Below are 19,615 nucleotides of genomic sequence, written 5' to 3' on the forward strand. Positions count from 1 at the left end.
GGTGCTGAGAACCATTTTGTGGAGGACATGGGAGAGTGAGAGTGACGAGACCTTTGCTTTGCAGTGACAGCACCAGAGAAAGCCACAAGATGGACACACGGTTTTGCTAAGGCTTGGAGCACCCTCCTCCCAGCCCTGGCCCCAGTACAGCTCTGTCAACCAACCTCAGCCCTGGCTTGAGTCCTCCCCTGCTTTTCCCTCCCTGGGACCTCTTCCTCCCTCCTGTTCGAGCCCTTCGAACCCCCATCCCAAACCCACCACACTTCCCCTGACTCTCAGCACAACTGTCCTGTGGCATGGCATTCTGCACATGCATTTTAAGTGCCACTGGCTATTCTCTTGGAGGTGACAGCCCCTGCCAGCCATGTGACATGCTAGGTGACAGGCAGAGACTGCCAAACTCAGGACATCTGTGATTTTCTCCCCTCCTCCCTTCTGCTCAGCCAGCCCTGACGCTTTCCACCTGGCTGAGGGACATACAGTAAAGAGCTGACACTAGCTAGACACAAGCATATAGTCTTCAGTAAAGCTGTGCCTCTTTCTGCTCTTGGGTCTTTAACTTCCCTCCCCGTCCCCTCCAGAGGAAGGTAAAACAACAGCTTCTCAACCCGACACAATGAAAGCACATTGGTAAGAAGGAGGTGTGAGAGCTGGGAGAGGGAGAAAACAGCCTGGAGAAGAGGAAGATTCAAGTACTCTAAGAAATGAAGGAGAGACAGGGTTGAGAGGAGAGAAAGCAAGACAGGGAAAGAAAGGAGGGAAGAAACTGTGGAGGGCTAAAAGGGAACGAGGACAAAAGCACAGGAGAGGAGGATGTGGAAGCTGGGAGGGCAGTAGGAGGGTGGGGGAGCAGCACAGGCTGAGACTGCTGGAGCAGCAAACACAGCCGTTTCAGTGAGGAAGACGTATCTCGTGTTCCCACCACCAGTGGAGACCAGAGAGACACCCTGTCCCAGTGCTTCTCCCTCCATGGCTCTTCTGCACTCCTCCAAGATCCTGAAGGCCCTGTGCCGAGCAGGGCTGTCCCTGGGGGAGTCCCCAGCAGTGATCCCCCTGTGGCACAGTCTTCCCTGCACTCCCACAGCAGAAGGGCCGTGTTGTGGGGGAAAGGTTCGTCCGGGATGTGCTTGGTGCTGGTGGGGAGAGACCGCTGCAATGGGGGATGAGGAGGGGTGACCTCAGGACAGCTTGGTCTGATCTGCACAGGGTCAAAAGCCTGAGACACAGCATGGCTTTTGATCTTAGTGCTGGGCAGGGCAAATGCACCCTCTGCAGCAGAAACACGTTCTTTTCATCTGGGTTTTGCTTCTTTTGGAAGATAAGGCTGTTTTCCCCAAGTACTTTGATGCTCTTCAAATAGATGCTACAACTCAAGAACTAGTTCTGCCTCCTCCCACCGGTCACTTCCCCTGAACCACAAAACATGTCAGTCTGTCACTTCTCCCATCTACTTGGGAAGCCACAGCAAGAAATGGGGATAAAATGCTGGGCCACCATGCCCTCAGACAAGCCGGCTGCCTTCCCACCCACCGAGGACCCAAGAGAAATCTCTGCTGCCATCACTTGAAGACACTGCATGCACCAACTCCACCACTCCACCATCTCTCCTGGAATCTCTCCTTGCCACGTCTCCAAATTATAAAAACAGGACCACAGCATGCCTCACACCTCCCCCCTCCAAAGCCCTCCTGCTCCCAGAAATCCTTCCCCCCCATCCCTATTTCCCCCAGGCAAGACACACAGCTGAGACACAGAAACGAGAGAAAGGAAGATGACAGACAGTCCACTGTGCAAAAAACAAACTGAGAACGAGGACACTCTGGGAAGGACAGGGGAGACACCTTCGCTCCCTCTCTGGCACACGGACAGGCACACGCACACACACATGCACTCACGCTTGCATCCTCTCACGCGCACGGAAGATCCGCCACATGCTTCAGAGACAGGCCCACAGTAGAGTCAAGGGTAGCAGGGGTGGGTGGTTGTATCCAGAGATACCGGGTGACAGTGGCGGGGTGTCATTCACAGGTTACTTTCATGGTTTTCCTCTGTCTCAGCAGTCATGGGGGGCAGCCCTCCGTTGTCATTCAGCCGCTTGGCCCTATAGGTCTCATAGTGGATGTTGTGGGTCACTTCTTTTAGGTCCTGAAGGTGGGTCCTGCAGGGGGCAAAGTGTAGATGGGGTTGAAAAGAGGATACGATAACCAGTATCAGCATGGTCACCATTAATCTTCTGATGATCATTTTATTCCCCAAGATAAACAGATTTCTCCAGTCAGTCTGGCTAATGAGCGTACCCCTCTTTCTGTATGGGTGCCATCATAAAACTGAGAGCTGGAGCATCAGCATTCAAGAACACATAGACAGGATGCAGGATATGGGCTGAAATCCCTGGCTGTGCTTGACAGTGTCCTGCCGCTCTCACACCTGTGCCAGTGAGACAGCTACTGGCTGGCCTTGTGTGTCAGAGCAGATGTGGGCTTGTCTCATCTGAAGCGGTAGTGAGACAAGGAAGCACCAGGAGCGTGTATCAGGTCCACTGCAGACCATAACCTGCAGAACACTGCTGTGAGCGTCGTCCCTAACCTCCACAGAAAGCCTGTGGGCTTGGATTGCTCTATGCTGTATGCCTTGTGATGATCACTTGGTTAGGATGTTTTTACTGGAGGACTTAGGGAAAGCATGTCTGTCGCAGAACAAAAAGATGGCAGTAGGGTGATGTCAAAGCACTGTACCTGGCCAAGTGTCTCAATACCACCATACCCACAGGTGGAATGAGCCACAGGGCTCTGGCTTTGAAGTGTGTTTCCTCTGTTTTCTTATTTTTGGTGTTGTTTTAAAACCTTATTGTGTTTATAGGGAACAGAGGTGACCCTGGATCTGCAGCTCTGCTACAGAGTTTGGGGCAGATATCACTTGTGCTGAGACAACTTCATGAAACGGTAGAAATAAGACAGGACAATGAAAGCTGAACGAGCTATGGAGCTTTTCACTTCCAGGTCATATGTTGCATCCCATCCCTCAACCTGGCAGGACACATGGTCTAGGATGGGGTAGTGGCCTCTTTCTCACTGACTCCAGCCCAGACCTGCTGTCAGCAACAAATAGAAGTTATTGCAACCTAATATCCTTAATGAGATATAAGGAGGGTGGTAGTCCAGCTCATACATGAAAACTAGCACCTAGTTGGCATAGTCGTCATGTCACTAAGAGAGGCACTAGAGTATCTACCCCTTAATTCAATCCAGCCTTACCCTACATAAGCTTTCACTGCCTGAAATGTACTTTATTTTCCTTTCCATATGGCTATTTCACTCTAAGAGGGTCTCAGGAAGACTCCTTGCTCATCAAGAGCAAACTGGTGCCTGACCATGGCCTTACCTGATGACAAAATCTCGAAGTAGGGCAAATTCACAGTGAGTGAGGTTTTCCACTGAAAAGAAAACAAGCAATTGTTACGTTTGATTTTTTCAACAACCCCTTTGTGGTTACAGAGCATGGGAAGGTCACTGCCAAGGGGCAGGCTCCAGGTGGGCAGAGCCTGCATACTTTGAAAGGACAGACAGTTGTCTGAACACCGCACTGTCAGGCGTTGAGGAGACACGCTAAGAAGTGCTGAGCGGTCACATGTGAATTTTCATTTGAAAACAAAGGCAACCTCAGGAGCTCAGCTTCACACACTGTAGTGTTCAGAGTGGCTCTAGGTTCTGCCAGTTGGCGGTAGTGGTACCCCACTGACCGTGGCAGTTCCCTCCCAGCAGAGCTGTTCTCCTCTTGCTTGATTTCAAAAAGTTTATCGCAAAATGGATGGGAAGGTAGCCATGGGACATGTTATCTGGACCCTTGTCTGTTACTGGGGCCTGCAGCGGTACTTTCAACTCCCAGAAGCAAAGGGTTTTTTACCTTCAATGATGCCCCAAGGTGTTTTCCTGCCCAGGACTCTTTTGCCATTCACTTGGTACTCCTTGTCGCTGCCCACTACTGCAAAGGGCATGCTTTCCTGCTGGGGAGAGACATGTGGAGAGACCTATTGAACCCATTCCAGAGAGCAGCACCATCACTGTTCCCCATCCACCTTTCCTCCTCTCAGCTCACCAAACACAAGGCCTTCTCCAAGGGAAGAGGTTCTCCAGAGTGACACTTCACTGGCTGTCCTCTTTGCCCATCACTGCTATCCCTAGCATTTTGGGCCCTCGCTTTACAGGTGTCCATGCACTCCCTGAGCTTAGTGGGTAGCTTGCAGCAGTGCCGAGGGCTCTGGAGCCAGGGGCAGAGCTTTTCTGCACCCATCTCCAGCTTTTCTGCAGAGGGGGATGACCAGAGAAGAAGTACCTTGGCATAACCAGGAGAGGGTCTGTCAGCCCAGGGCTGCTCATATGCATAGTTCGCAGAGAGTATTTCTCACCAGGTTCATAGTTCTTTACCAGAAGAAGGAGAGAACTCAAAATAATCCTCCCCAACAAGACACATGAACATTCAACAAGTTTAATGGCTGAAATGGTTGTACTGAGGAAGGCCAGAAATGGGGTAGGGGTGCAGCTTTCCTGGGAAGTGGGACAGTAGGTGAAGCTATTGGGGACCCAAATATCTCTAAGCACAGGGAGAAACCATCTGTTTCCAGAGCACAGGGTGCAAGAGACCCTGCTATCCATAAAGTTGTGCAGATGTTCATAGATTGACTCTGCTTTATAGATGTCCCTGGGCCTGGGAAGAGACTGCAATTACCACAGGAATGGAGATTAAAAAGCAGTTTATTTCTTATGTGTGAGACTATCCGAACCTAAGGCTATGATGCTGAAGTGCAGAACAAAATGTGGTGCCCTCCTCAAAACCAGTAACAGTTTGGAGAAGAAGCAAAACCCATCTAATCTTCTCCAGAATGTGTGATGTATTGCCAGATGGGAAATGATTCATTAAGATGAGGAAGGTGGGAATTTCTGTTGGGGCTGTGACAGCTGGGGGAGTTGAAAGCGCAAGTGTCAGGCTGCAATGCAAGACTCCTGGAGTTTCTTGAGGACTGCCACAGAGGTCAATCTATTTTCATTAATGGCCTAGCCACAGAAATGATGAGTGGGATGATTAAATGCACTAGCATCACAAGGCCAAGAGGTGTTGTCAGTACAAAGGCAAACTGGGTTATTATCCGGGAAGATGGAGGTTTGAGGCACAAAGAGCAGCATTTAGCGAATAACATCAAGAATTTCTGCTACGACTTCAGAGCTCATGAACATCAGTGACTGAAGGAGTGGAAGACCCCACGTGCTAGTCAGTCACATGATGACCACGAGCCACTAGTGTGATGCAATTGTTTAAAAAGCACATGTGGTCCACAGGCGTAGCGGTTCACAGAAGACATGGGGGAGCATGTGGTACCAACACCAGTGCTAGAAACTCAAATCAAACTGGAGCAGGCACAGAAAAAAGTGACTAGGAGTATGGACTACTGAGGAATGGGAAGCTCATCCAAAGGAGCTTGTGTCCTTTAGCTGAGCAGAAGGTCAGCAAAGGATAACGTTGTTCTCTATAAATGCCTTGAGAGGTGGAGGGGACCACTAGGTAGGAGAACTGCTTGAGTCAGTGTTGGCACAAGAACACAGATATAATTCTGGGTACAACCTGGCCATGAACAAACACAGGCTGGAAATGAGGAGACAGTTGCTAACGCTCTAAGGTGAAAAGGATGGGACAACCCTTCTCACAGGGGCTGGGGGAGCAAAGAACTGGACTGCCTTTCAGGTTGAGTTTGGTCAGCAGATGAGAGGGCTCATGGGGCAGTTATTTGGGACAGAGGCTGGACATCAGCCACACACAGGCCACTTTGGTCCTTAACTGTGGCCAAACAGAGCATTCAGCAAGAGGAGGTGAAACATAGTCCTTCCTCACTCAGCCTTCATCGCACCCTGTAGTAACGACAGGGACAAATTAAGCTGGGAAGGAGGAATGACCATCCCTTACACCCATTGCATCTCTCATTCAGGGACCACAAAGCATTTACAACCTTCTAGTGACACAAGTCTGTTTTACACTTGTTAAATATGACCAGCCCTCATCCCCCATTCCCCTCCCACAATAAAATGTTTCCTACCCTGATTTTGTCATTCTCTGTTTTATCCTCCAGGTCCTCATCGAATTCTTTCTGGGGGTAAAACTCGATCCCATTTACTTCTAGCTCTTTGCGCACCTGGGCAGAGAGACATTTTGGAGCACAAAGCAACATAAACCTGAAGGGAAGGCAGGCAGGATGGCTGGGCAAACACATCTGGGACATCCTTCCAGTGGGCGGGGGCTGGAGGGATTTCCCCCAGGGAAGTGTGCAGCAAAGTGAGAACACACGGCAGCAATGATGGGTCTTTCTTCCCAAACCCCAGTTACTTGTCTGGCTCCGCAGTTCCCATGACAGGGCATATCGTGAGATGTCACAGGGATACACACGTTTCTTCCCCCTCTAACAGATGCCCTCAGAGCCATAAACAGCTGCATCTTCAGGTCTTACCCACCAACCCAGCGCTGGACTCTGTGCATGCCCTGGGGACTGCACTGCAATCCCAGGAAGAAGGATACTGCTCATTTCTCCCACCTCCAAGCTGGGGCAGGGAAGGATCCTGTGCAGGAGAGGAGATACTCACTCTTTGTTTGAATTCGATCTTCTCCTCCAAGGTCATGGTGTCAGCCTTGGCAATAACCGGGATGATGTTCACTACCTTGCTGAGATGTTTCATGAACTCCAGGTCCAAAGGCCGCAGGCTGCAGCCCAAGAGGGAACAACATGCAAGGGGTCACTTTACCCTCCTCGCCTTTCATCCTAGTGACTCTCCCAGCATCAGGGCATCAATGAAACCTCCCTTGTACATACCCTGCTTGCTGCCACCATGCTGTCATCTCCTTCTTCCCATCCATCCTGCCCTCTCCCAAAAAACACAGTGGCATTTCTCCTGCCCTTGTTATCCTAGACCCTTTCAAGCCCCTCAGCACCCAAAGTTAAGCTAAACAGTGGCCAGACCCACAGGCAGGACCCCTGTATCCGTGGCAAAGATGGAGCAGTGCAGGGTATATGTCTGGCACAGAGGCACCAAGGGCTTGAAGAAGGACGAGGGACAGTGTACGTACGAGTGGCCTGTGGGGGAGATGAAGTAGAGGCAGCAGTGCACTCGCGTGTCTGGAATTCGTTTCTTCCTTGCAATATTCACCTCCTCTTTCAAAAATTTTTCATATTGCTCGTTGATGTATTTCTCAATAGGCTCCCAGCTGTTAAGGTGGGAGAGAGAGGTGAATAGACAGGTACAAATCTCCTCGTGTTCCTGCCTACAGCGTTCTCAGCTCTGACAGCAGCAAAGCAGGCTCAGGCATAAAAAACATCCACCACAAGCATCTCACCATCAGCAGAGATGTTTAAGGGTTTCTGTAACTAAGCACAGAAATAGGCACTCACTGTGTAATGTGTACATACCCCCGTGCATGCACACAGACCCATGGTGTTCACAATTCCACATCCCCGTTACTGGCCCCTCAAGTGCAATAGTTTCCCGAACACTTTCCAGGCCAAGTAAATGAGAGTCACTCCATATGCCATCCTAACTGCAGCCCATTCTGGGACACAAAACCTCGACCGTGTAAAACTCACCAGTTCTCGTTGTTGATCTGGTCCCCGAATCCTGGCGTGTCGATCACTGTCAGCTTCATTTTGACACCACCTTCTTCGATGACTGGAGAAGAAATTGCAAACCATCATATGCCTCCCTGGGGACCTGCTCCATCACGAAACATGTCTCTGTGCCCTACTAGGGAACAAGAGCGCTCTGCCCTCATCACTGCCCAGCAAGCATGACCAGGCCAGGCTGGGTCATGCCTCAACAGTTGTGACCCCCACTTGCATTTCCGACCCCAAATTTTGGTAACCTCTGCACCAAAGCCACCTTATACCACTCTGCCACAGGAAAATGGATTTGTGCTCAGTCTGTGGCCCAGGAGTAGTACCTGTCTTACATGACTTATCCTCCCCTCCAATGCATCATCCTGATTCTGAGATGGTGTTCATTACTCTGCACCACAGTAGAAGCTGCGCTGATGCTTTGCCAAGAGGAGATGTGTTCTACCAGGCTTGGGAGGGGCACACACATTTGCATACAATGCAATTTGTATAGATTATTAAGCATCTGCAGGTGGGAATGACTTACAGCAAGGCTTAATCCACACATGCAGACTAATGTCTTGGCAGAAGAAATATCTATAACTCTTTTTCTACCCCTCACTTGTGGCTGTGGTGTCAGTGGCATTGCTGTTTAAAAAAAGCCTTGGCTGGATCTGAGGCCATCTAAAACTGGCCTTTCTCCCATGGAGAAAAGGCTGCCTAATACCAAAGAACTGTTTGCATAGACTACTGGGGTCTTCCGCAAGACTGTGCTGAAGCATCAGCATTGCCTCCACCCCACCAGCCTGGCTCTTACCATGCCCGATGGCTTTGATCTCCACCGTCTTGGGGATCTTCTCCTCCCGGTTCCAGCCTGAAGATTTGCGGCTCACCTGGGATTTGAAGAGGGTGTTCACCAATGTCGACTTTCCCAATCCGCTCTGACCTGAGGATTGCAAAGAGGAAGCTCATGACATCTGCTGTAGCCTGGCAATGAGAGCAGGCCCAGGGGACAGAGCCAGGCTGGCAGGGGAAGGGGCTGTGGGTGTCTCCTTGCCTTGTGCAGGCTCTCCTTTCACCCAGAACAAGCACTGTCTGCTCCCTCATGCCCTCCCTGCAGGGCTCGCTCTCCCACCTGGCCTCATAGGACAGTCCCTGGCCATGATTCCCAGTACTTCAGCTGGTCCCTGCCTACCTACAACCATGATGTTGAAGTCGAAACCTGTCTTCATGGTTTTCTTGCGCATCTGCTCAATGATGGTGTCAATACCGATATAGCCCAGCAAGTTGGCATTAATGCCCATGGGTTTCATTGGTACGACTGGTTTTTGTCGCGGCTCTGGAACCAGCTCAGACATGGCTGCTTCGTTTTTGCTCTCCACTGGCCCTGCATGGGGAGAAAGATTGAAAAATTGTCATTGAGGTGTATGATGACAGGTGCTGACCTGTCATGGCGGCTGAGGGCAACTTTGAGCATCCATTTCAAGGGCTACTGAGGATGAGTGAATGGCAAGATTTTAGCAGTAAGGCTCTTCATGGAGGAACTTCTACTTGCGTTTCCAGCATAGTCTTCTGTGTATCACTCCAGATGAGGAGGTGGAGAAGTGGGTTCTTTGAGCATGCAATGTATTGACAGCTACCTCCAAATAGCAGGAGCAGACCCAGTGAAGCTGGCTGGGCTCCTAATCGGGTGCCCAAAGCTCTGTGTGTGTCTCCTCATTTTTGTCTCCCAGTTCTCACCAGGATCAGCAGTGTTTTGCCCCTCCCAGATTAACATGAAATTTGCGATGGAACAGACTTTCAAAAATTATTATCTGTCACGTCCCCGTGTTGAAACAGAGTCTGGGATTTACCGTGAGGGTTTGCAAGCTTGGCCCTTGCCAGGGGCATCTCATTACTGGCCGTGCTGTGCAGGCTGAGTTCTTCAGTGGTGGAAGTGCAAAGCATGGCCACAACATCTGCGCTTGCCCCCCACCTGTAGATCCATGTTTTTTGTCATGCTCAGGAAAGTAATCATCGTGATCGACAAACTAATCCTCTGCACTTTTCACTCCTTGCCTCCCCCTCCTCATTTCTTCCATGTAAAACAAAAAGGTAAAAAGAAAGGCCCCGTGGGCTTTCTGGCCTCCCTATCTCTTTTTCGGGTGATGGCACACACTGCTTGGGCCAGGCCTCATCCATTTATCTCCGTCTCTTGTCTCATTAGTGAGCGGCTCCCACCCGCTGGTAGGAAGCCGGAGGTTCGGAGAGGACAGGGCATGGAAGAAAAGCTGTAATAGGTGGGGAAGGGAGGTGTGAGGAATGAATCTAGAGAGGAAGCTGAAGGGGATGGGAATCAAATACCTTTCATATACAAACCAGCTGCAAACTAGAGCCTCTGCCATTCTAATTACTTGACTCCCCCATGCTTTGTCTCATTAGATGGTTATTTTCCCAGGACAGTGACAGCATGTGTTTGTGCTTGGTAAGCACTCCACTTGTTTTGGATGCCACTTCAGTTCAAGTATCTCACACTCAATTATCCCTTTGCATCATTCCAGCGGAGTTTTTCGCTCCTTTCAGCAGAACCTGCTGGCTACGGAGGAGGACGTGAGCAGCCAGGCAGGCGACTGCCATTTGGTGGGTGACACGTGCCTCTTGGAGAGGAAGATGACTCGGAGGTCACCAGGCTGGTGACACTGGTAGCACCAAGCCAGGGTCCCTGTGACAGCTCAGCCAGGCCAGGCAGAGGCTGGGGTTGGGGAGAGGTCAGAGAGATTTTGTTGAAGGACAGGGTTAGGCTACGACAGGCTGCATGGCTGGCTGGTGACCCTGCCTAGCATTCCCACATCAAAGCTGCTGTGCAGACACAAGAGTTGCTCTACACAGTGAAGATTTTACATTTTATTAATATCCCACTATCATGTGCTGAGGGCAGACCCTGCGTAAAGGCCACCCTTGGCAGGGAGAAGGGTGCCTCCGTCCAGCTCCTTTTACACCGCTTGGGAAGTCTTTTATGTTAAACTGTGAGAAGGGATCTTCCCTCCCTTTGAGAGGATAGTAGCCCAGCCACCCGTGCCCAGCACTGTGGGTGATGTCTGAAGGTTCTCCTTCGTTCCACCTTGCCCACAGGGGAGAGCTCTGCCGGAGGATGCCCCCCCCTCCTGCTCTTCCCCACCAAGCAAGGGCACTCTGAGCTATCATCATCCTCTCCTGAAACAGTGAGCAGCACCCTGGGGGGACCAGAGCACAAGACGGACTGTTGGCTTGAGCCAGGCTGGCAATTCGGAGCACCTCATGCTGCCGGGCAGCTGCCAGAGGAGGCAGCCTGCCGAGCTGAGTGCTTCTCAGTTGCAATCCTCTCTTATGCCCATCACAGCTAGTCTGTGCCTTTCCTGCTGACAAAGTATCCCCTGGGGGTCCTGTTGTCTTTTTCCAGCTTTCTCAAAATTGCTGCCAGCCAGGAAAGCCCATCTCTCTGGCACAGCATGGAGGGCCAAGCCAGCCAGCTCTCCTGCACCTTGCCCTTCGCTTGTCCTCTCCTGGGCTGGCCCACACCACCTGCACCATAGTCAAATGGCTGTGCCATGCCCCTTGTCCTGCTGCAGCATCCTCCAGTGTGCAGCCCACACAGACCTGCTGGGATCCCACCCACCCTAAAGAGGGGGAGAAGAGAGAGTGAGACAGGGAATGATGAGGGGATGTGGGGCAGGGGGCTGTGGCCCCAGTGAGGCACTTGGCCACTGCAGTAATGGGGGCAAATAAACCCCGGAGGTGGATAGGGAACAGGTCGAGGTGGGAAGAAAGCCCACCTGAGCAGTAGCTTGTCCCGAGGGAGTCTGTTGCCCTCTCCTTTATTCCTTCAACTCCTTGTTCTTACACAGGGCGGAGGAAGGAGGGAAGTTGCAGGCAGCCAACCTCAAGGCTTACTAAGAGGTTCATAATTCATCCCTCAGTCTCACTGGGGGATGCTTTGCCCAGGGCCAGCAGATGTTGCTAACTCTGCTGTGGACATTGCAATATGTGGCCATTCCTTTGCAGGCTTCGCTGCTGGAGCCGGGAGCTTGCAGTGGCTGGGGCAGATATTTCAGAGTCAGGTTCCTGAGCACCTATAGAAAGCCCTGAGACCAGGAGAAAAGATCTCCAGAAGTGTCCTTAAATATTTCCTGGATTTTATATCAGTGATGTCGCCCTGGGCATTTTGATTTTGGACATTCAAGCTCTTGGGGTAGACAACCTCCCTTTCTCCTCTCGGTCACTTGCTTTCCTCTCTGTGTGGGGTGCCTTCCCATAGAGCCTCAGGAAGGGAAGACCCCATTTTGCCAAGAGGTACCCAAGGGCTCAGCTTTCTGCACATGATTTTCCACTTCTTGACTCCCACAGAGGAATCCAAGGAGCCAACTGAGGAACAGCCGGACGGGGAGGTCAGGGTGTGCAAAACCGGGGCCAGAGCTATGAGAGGCACCTTGAGACATGAAACGTGTCTACGTGGTCTCCTGGGAATGTCTCTCTTTTACATGCAGTAATGCTAATGCTGCTAGGAAGCCTCATTAGCGTTCTGAATGACCAGTCAAGGGGTAGCATTATGCATCCTGGGCACATCCCATAGCCCCTCCAGCTGTCCCCTGTAATGAATACATGGTAGGCCACTACAGCCAGTACGGCTGATAACGAATAGAGGGTTAGCCAAGGTTAACCACTTTCATCCGCTGTTTGCATTGCCACCCTTTTCCCTGCTGCTTTGTTCTGTGTGCTAAGCGAAACTCATTTAAGAGGGTGGTTGCTGGTGATACCTCTGTTGCCCGGTTCCCGGAGGTAGGTGGCCCGGGTTTGGGCTGCTGGGGGATAATCTCTGGCTCACAGGAGATGCTCAACTCTGCTCCAGAGCAAGGAGAGGTGCAGCATCTGGGGCCAGGGCAGGCAGGGCCAGAAGGGCAACTGGTGCCTGGAGAGGTCCCAGCGGTCTCAGCTAGCTCCTGCTTCTGACACCCACCGATTCACCCCAAAACCTCTCCCTGGAAGGCCAGCATACGTGGCCAGCAGCAAACACCAGTACTGCAGCACATCCTTCATGTCTGCCTGCCTCTGACATTCACAGCAGCTAGCTGGGGACAGAGGTGGCCCTGCAGGTCCCTCAGGGACTCAGGTAGTGGGGACTAACATCTGCTCTGTCCCGATAACCCAGATACAGTCGCATCCCCTCCTCCTGCCTTCCAGTCCTTTGTCTGAGTGGCAAGAGGGAGGGGAGGGAGGGCTGCAAACAGGCGCTCACCACAACCCAGCTTCCAGCAAGGAAAGGCTATTTAACCCCCACGTAACACATGGACGGCCTCGCTGTGGCTCTCCTCCCATGTGGCACAAGGCCATCCCGCTCCGGCTGGAGGCAGTGATCCACACGCACGTCTTGCCTCAGCCCCTTCCACCCGCATGGCCCTGGACCCATGGTCCCACTCCCTGCAGACACAGGATGGGGAGGAGGGACAGGTTCGGAGCCTGAAGGCTGCTGCCAGTAGAGGTGATGCCAGGTCCCTAGGAAGGAAAGCAAGCGGCTGCTTCATTAGCACAGCCTCCCTGGGGCTTGCAGGCATTAGGATCTTCTCTTTGCTTCAGATCTGCAGAGGTGCTGGACTGACCGTCTCTCCACTGTAAAAATCCTTCCCCTCCATTTCCGTGATGACCCCAGGGCATATCTCCCAGCTGTGCAGGGCAAAGGCTGAGCCATGCCTAATGCACTGCCCGACCTCAGGGTGCAGAACAGAGCCATTCTCCTTACCAAATCTTTTTACCTGGCCTGAGGATCACTGGACATGTCAAGTGAGGCAGGGAAACTCATCCCAGCCCTGTGGGCTGCTGTAGCCTTCCCGGCAGCAGCCTTCCTTCTCCTCAGCGCTGTGCAGAGGGCTTGGGCAAGAGCCCTGCTCTACCAGGGCTGCAGCGAAATCTAGGGCACCATGTGCCGAGCCTCTCTGGAGATTCAGAAGCTGGAGGTGAAGGGGATGGGCATGTCCCCAGCTCAGCCGCTGCAGGATTAGATGCTTGCCTCTGCCCTGGACATACCCCTGGTACTGCTCCCCGGCTGTGCAGCCCTTACCCCGTAACCTGGCTTATTGCCTGGGCAGCACAGCTGTACCACAAGGCAAGGGGATGCTGAGTGCCCTAGGATTGGGGTACTCGTGCCACCACGGCTGCCTGGCCCCCTGCCCACCAGTGCCAGGGCTCCCTGCCCACCCGCCGGCTCCTGCGCAGATGCCCAGGGAGCACCACAGGATGTCCCCGCTGCCCTCGAAGCAACGGACTGTCACTGGCAAGGGACGAGCCAGTCACCGAGCACCTTGTGGGCTTTCCCCAGCTCTGGACCAGCTGGGATTATCTCTGTCTTTCAAAGCAGCCCCTGGCGCCAGCTACTCCCCATCCGCACCACAACCAGCCCCGCTCGTTCTCCTTCATGCCAGACTGCTGCCACCGAAAAGAAAAGAAAAAAGACAAAGCCAGTACCGATTTTCCCTGCTGCCTTTCGGAGATATTCCTCCCCTGTGGCCAGAGCTGGGCAGTGTGGGGGCACGGCGGAGGGTGCCTCCACAAAAAGCCCCAGCGCCATCCCTCTGGCATCGCCCAGCCCTGCCAAGCCCAGAGCATCCTACCTTTGAACATGAAGCTTCCTTTGTCTCCGAATCCTCTCCTAAGGGGGTAGCTTTCCCTCCACTTTTCTAGCCTGATGCTGACGCGGTGTGGTGGGCTACGAGGCTCTGGTTTTACCTCTCTCTTTCTTCCCTGTGTCCTCTTCTCCCCCCCCTTCTCCTTCCCCTGCTTCTCCAGTGGCTATTTCAGCGGAGCGGGGATGCTGGTGCTGCTCCTGCTGCCATCGTCATGTGACCTGAATATTAAACATCGCTGCAAAATCTCCCCCCACGCACCCTCCCCCGGCTCCATCCCAGGCCCCCGCCAGCCTCCCCGCCTGGGTGGGCATGGCCACGGGAACAGAGGGGTCGCCACCGATGGGCCCACGTGTCCCGGAGGGACCCCCTCGCACACCCGCACCCCTCCTCCCTCCTCCCTCCGCACAGACCTTTTCTCGCCCCTTTTCCTCCCAATTCTCCAGCGGTTTCGCATCTCTGCTTGTTTAGGGAGGGGGATATTTAACTCTTTGTGGCTTTGCTCTGGCAGGGCTGACAAAGGGCGCTCTCTCCCCCTAGGTATTGATGGGGTTCAGGGATTGCGAGGCCTCCTTCTGCTTTCCCAGAGGGAGGAAATTTGGAATGTTTTGTCTCATCAAAAGCGATTTGCCCTTCAGCTCCGCGTGCGGAGGCGTGAGAAACCTTTTCTCCTCCAGCACCGCGATTCCTGGCTGTCAGCCCACGGTGCAGAGGCAGAGCGAGCGCCGTCCTCTCTGTGTATGTGTGCGTACACACATGTGTGCATGCGTGTGCACGTACATGTGTGTGCACGCATGTGGGAAGCAGGGAGAGGTCCTGTCCCTGGGCCACGTCGAGGTGCACATATCACATCCCCGTGTGCCCCGGCGGGCACCTATGGCTGTCGGTGCCCTCCTGCCTGTATCCAATGGATGTGCTGGCGCCTGGAGAGCCGTGCGGGTGTCACTGGCTGAGGGATGCCCCTTCCTCCCTCTGCATTTCCTTCTCCTACAGATGTGAGCCCCATCCCCATCACACACCATGGCCCTGACACGCTATGCTGGGGCACGAACATGTGGGACTGCTCTGACCCTCTGACATCCTTTCAGGGATGTCCCCGTGTGTCCTTCCACTGCGCAGCAGCCTCCTGGGTGAGGGCTGGGCTGCAGGTCACCTGGCAGACTTGACAAGGGTTTTGGGTGCCTCTTTTTTTGGCATCCCTGGGAAAAAAAGGAAACTGCACCTGCTGTGGGTTATGGGAGTGTTTAGAAATCACTGTCAGTGCTGAAGAGGTACCCAGGCCAGGCTGAATGGCACGACAAGCTGTCTGTCTCAGGACAGACAGACAGATGGGCACCCCAGCACCTGCAACATCTCCTGACATGGCGCCCGCAGCCGCCAGTTTCCCCGCTGGGCGCCGGGCTCAGCACCGCACGGGCTCACCTCCCCCCTGCCTTCGCCCACCCATACTCCTGGTGTGGGTGAAGGGGAAATCACTCCCAGGGGAGGAAGCCCCCATCCTCCCCCATGTCACCCCACCGTTCCCAAGGGGCCCTGCCCCACACCGAGCCCCATAGTACCGCCGAGGTTCCCTTTGGTGCCTCCCTCCCCCCTGCGCAGCCCATCCCAGCAGTGGAGACCCACCGGAGCGAGGCAGGGAGCAGGGCGCCCTCATCTTCGCCGCCAGGGCCCCTTCGCCGCCATGTTGCTGGGTCCCCTCGGCCGCCACGGGCCGGGGACGAGGGGGGATGGGGGTGACGGGGGCCAGGCCCCGCAACCACTCCCAGGGGGGCCCCCCACTGCCCCCGCCGGCCCGGCGCAGGGTGACCGAGAGGCAGCTCCGCTTCGTGGAGGCGGCGGGGGTGCTGAGGGGGACATCCCGCCGTGGCGGGGGGCCTGGGATGCGGCTGGGGCCGGCGGGGCTGCCCTGGACGGGCAGACGGCTGCAGTGAGGGGCGACGTCCTCCTCCATGGCAGGCGGCGGTGGGCTGGAAGGAGAGGTGCGAGGGCGGGGCAGGCAGTGCTGGGGGGCTCAGGCCTTCCCCGCTACTGGGGCCGCAGCGTCCCGGGGCGCAGCGCTCCCCAGAGCCACCGTTGTCCCCCGGCCTGAGCCCCCGCCGGCAGCCCTGCGGGGCCGGCCAGCCCGCCTCCGGCCAGGACAATGGGGCGCTTGTGGCCTGCCCGGCACCCTCCCACGCCTGGCGCCGTGGCCGCTCCTGCCCCCTGCCCCGGCGCCACCGGCAGCCCCATACAGCTGGCAGTCCCGCAACCATGGGCAGCCCCACACCGCCGGCAGCCCCACAACCATGGGCAGCCCCACAGTCACGGGCAGCCCAGCGCTGCAGCCCCCTGCCCCACTCCCGTGGAGGGAGCTGGAGGAGCAGTGCAGACCCATCGGGTCACGCCTGCGCCGCCTGCTCCTGAGGACAATGAGTGTGATGTAAAACAAAAATTAAAATCTCTGAATTTTTGAAATGTTTTCCCTTCCTCTCTGCTTTTTTTTCCCTCAAATGGCAGAGTCCAGTTCAAGAATTTACACCCCGCTGAGGAAGTTCAGTGTTCGCTTGGCAGGTGTTCGTCCAGGTTGATGCTTCTTTCCCTTATTCTGATGTTCTTTTGCGTCTTCATTATTCTGATTGTTTAATTTTGCCAGCTTTGGGGCATTTTCAGGGTTAAGAGGGCATCCATTACAGGGAGTCAGCTTGCCGCCCTGCACCTTCCTCACTATAAAAGAGACTTTGAAGGGCCACGCAATAACCAAGGAGGAAAGGAGAAAGGTGTTTTGGTGGGGCGGGATGAGAATACGCGTGGTTTTCTCCTCTTACGAGGAGAGGCTGAGGGAGGTGTGGCTGTTTAGTCTGGAGAAGAGAAGACTGAGGGGGGGAGGTCTTTCCAATACTTACAAATACCTTAGGGGTGGGTGTCAAGAGGATGAGGACAGACTCTTCTCAGTGGTGCCCAGCGACAGGACAAGGGGCAACAGGCACATGGGAAGTTCCATCTAAATATGAGGAAAAACTTCTTTACTTTGAGGGTGACAGAGCACTGAAACAGGCTGCCCAGGGAGGTCGTGGAGTCTCCTTCTCTGGAGATATTCAAAATCCGCCTGGACACGACCCTGTGCAACATGCTCTAGGGGCACCTGCTTTGGCAGGGGGGTGGACTAGATGATCTGCAGAGGCCCCTTCCAACCCCAACCATTCTGTGATTCTATGATTCTGTTTGTTGGGCAAATGGGAGTAAAGAGAAGGAGAGCCAGGCACCCATAACACCCACAGCATGGTAGGGGCGATGCTCGCCTCCCTTTGGTTGGCCAGGGCTGAGGGGTGGAGGGGGAACCCGCAGTGAGCCACGGGGCGTGCTGGGGGAAGGCAGGGCTCAGGGTGGTATAGTTTCTCTGCTTCTTTGAAGGCAAAGAGACAGAGAAGGTAGAAAAGACCAACCTGATGCTGTGCAGCATTTCCAGCACTAAGTATCTTCTCTGATGCTTTATGCTGTTTAATTCAGTATCTGTGACTATTTCCCTCTCCCCTAAGGTCTCTCTGGCTGCACAGGTTCCACAGGGGAGAAACAGTCTCAGTTTTCATGCAGCGTTTGCCTTCAGCTTAATTATGCCCAGATAGCCCTGCAGTGTAGCAGGCACAGAAACCAGGCAGACAAAGACCTACCCTGCTGTAAAGGAAACCTCACTGTAGACTGGTCCTTGCTGCCTGCCCCGACCTGGAGGGAGCCAGTTTCCAGGGGGAACAACAGGAAAATAAAGCATCAGCCACGTGGTTTGTCACACACTTTTATTCTACTGGGGAGGTCTTTGACACCGTTGGCAATAAAATCCTTCATACCCGTGGAAAATACCTGGCTTAATAGTGATCGTGTCAGGACTAAACAGGGCAAAGTATAAGCCAGAGGAGATGAAGAACTAGTTTCTCTCTAGTCCAGCCCTGACCTGTTTGTCATCTTCTTTTTGCTCGGTTTCTGCAGCAAGTCGTGGGCAGAGCAGAGGTGAAAACTCTCAGGACCACGTGCCAAAGATGACACAGAGGAGGGGAGAGGGGACCCCCGCGTGGAGCCCTATCTCACGTGGATGCCAGCTGTCCGAAAGCGGCGGTGGCAGACCCAGCCTTTCGTTTTTACCAGGCTGGTGGTTTTCCCTCTTCTCCTTTGACTCAGCAGGCGAAAGTGGGTTTGGAGGAGGTGCGATGGCAGAGCAGCCTGCACTGGTGCAGACTGCAGGGACCAGGCTCCCCTTCCCACAGGGACAGTCTAACCTGCCCCTGACCGCTCTGAGCCCCTCAGCTCCAGTACAGAGGTTTTTATTGCTACCCCATGGCTCAGCTGGAGTCCACTTGCAGAGCAGTCCCAGCTACAAGGGAGTCGAGGTGAGGAAGCACGTTTCCAAGCTGGCGCTTGGAGATACAGCTGTGTTGTGCCGGAGGGCAGGGGACGTGAGCCGTGCAGCCAAAGATGGCACATCAGACCATGCAGCCCAGTCCCGTGGCACTTTCCTTTTGCAGCTCCACATCACAAAGGCACAAAAATATGTAGGATTTACTTGTTTCAGGCTGCACCTGCACTTTGAGACTTTGCTTGCCAGGGCAAGCTTAACTCTGGGCACAGGATTAATCCCACCCACTGCATTTCCCTGCTGAGCGAGGCTCCCCAGTTAAGGTACTCACATCACGATCTCTGGTTTTTGGCTGAATGGAAGGACTCCTAACTTGTCCTCTGGCTGAAACACAGCCAGAAAGCTCCTGCCAGTGTGCCTGCTTTTGGTGTGGAAGATAATGGTGATACGATTGCAATTTGGTGGATGAAATGTTCCAGAAAGACCCAGGATATTTGCAGGATGCCCTGATCCATTCCTTCCTCAGCCAAAACCCTTAGAGCTAAAAATTAACTTTAATCCCCAGAGAATTACCAATGGAGCATCACTCACTCGAACCAGCCCAGTGCACTCTCCTCCTTTCTTTGGAAACAGAGGAGAAAACCTCCACTGACAGTTTCACAGGAGAGGCTGAGAGACATGAGCCCATCCAGGATCTGTGGCAGATTTGGGCAGCCGGCCCAAGGGACTCCTGCTTCCCAAAGGAACCATCAGGGACTACGGCACAGAGCCGGCACCCCGGGAGCATGCTGGGGATGTGGGTTGTGTTGATAATAGCAGGCCCAGGTGATGGCACAGGATGTGCAGACACGTGCACATGGGGTGATGACATGTGCGGGAGTGGGGCACAAAGGACCCCGGTGTGTCCAGAGTGTTCTTAGGTACCACCTCTGCACCTACTGCATCCAAAGGGGGGTGTTGGGGTGGGAGGAGAAGTGAGGAGAGGCTCTCGATGAAACCTCCTGCCACAAGTTCAGAGCTCCCCCAAACCTC

General features: G+C 54.0%; 1 protein-coding gene across 2 annotated transcripts; it reads right to left on the bottom strand.

Annotated features, from left to right (window-relative positions):
* Nucleotides 1–1,636: 1,636 nt before the first annotated feature.
* SEPTIN3 (septin 3) lies at nt 1,637–14,257 on the bottom strand. Of its 2 annotated transcripts, none has more exons than XM_068400819.1 (10): nt 8,823–8,985; nt 8,445–8,573; nt 7,622–7,703; nt 7,108–7,245; nt 6,627–6,744; nt 6,086–6,181; nt 3,904–4,003; nt 3,382–3,433; nt 2,027–2,158; nt 1,637–1,685 (listed from the first exon to the last, which is right to left on the bottom strand). In XM_068400819.1, exons 1-10 carry the CDS (start codon nt 8,983–8,985, stop codon nt 1,637–1,639), a joined length of 1,059 nt encoding a protein of 352 aa, XP_068256920.1. The 2 variants fall into 2 exon arrangements, with proteins under 2 accessions (XP_068256920.1, XP_068256921.1); XM_068400820.1 differs by lacking the exon at nt 1,637–1,685 and adding an exon at nt 14,248–14,257 and having other exon boundaries at nt 2,023–2,158; nt 8,823–9,014.
* Between the last annotated feature and the right edge of the window lie 5,358 nt (nt 14,258–19,615).

This window comes from Nyctibius grandis, chromosome 5 (assembly GCF_013368605.1).
Source record: "Nyctibius grandis isolate bNycGra1 chromosome 5, bNycGra1.pri, whole genome shotgun sequence".
NCBI lineage: Eukaryota > Metazoa > Chordata > Aves > Nyctibiiformes > Nyctibiidae > Nyctibius > Nyctibius grandis.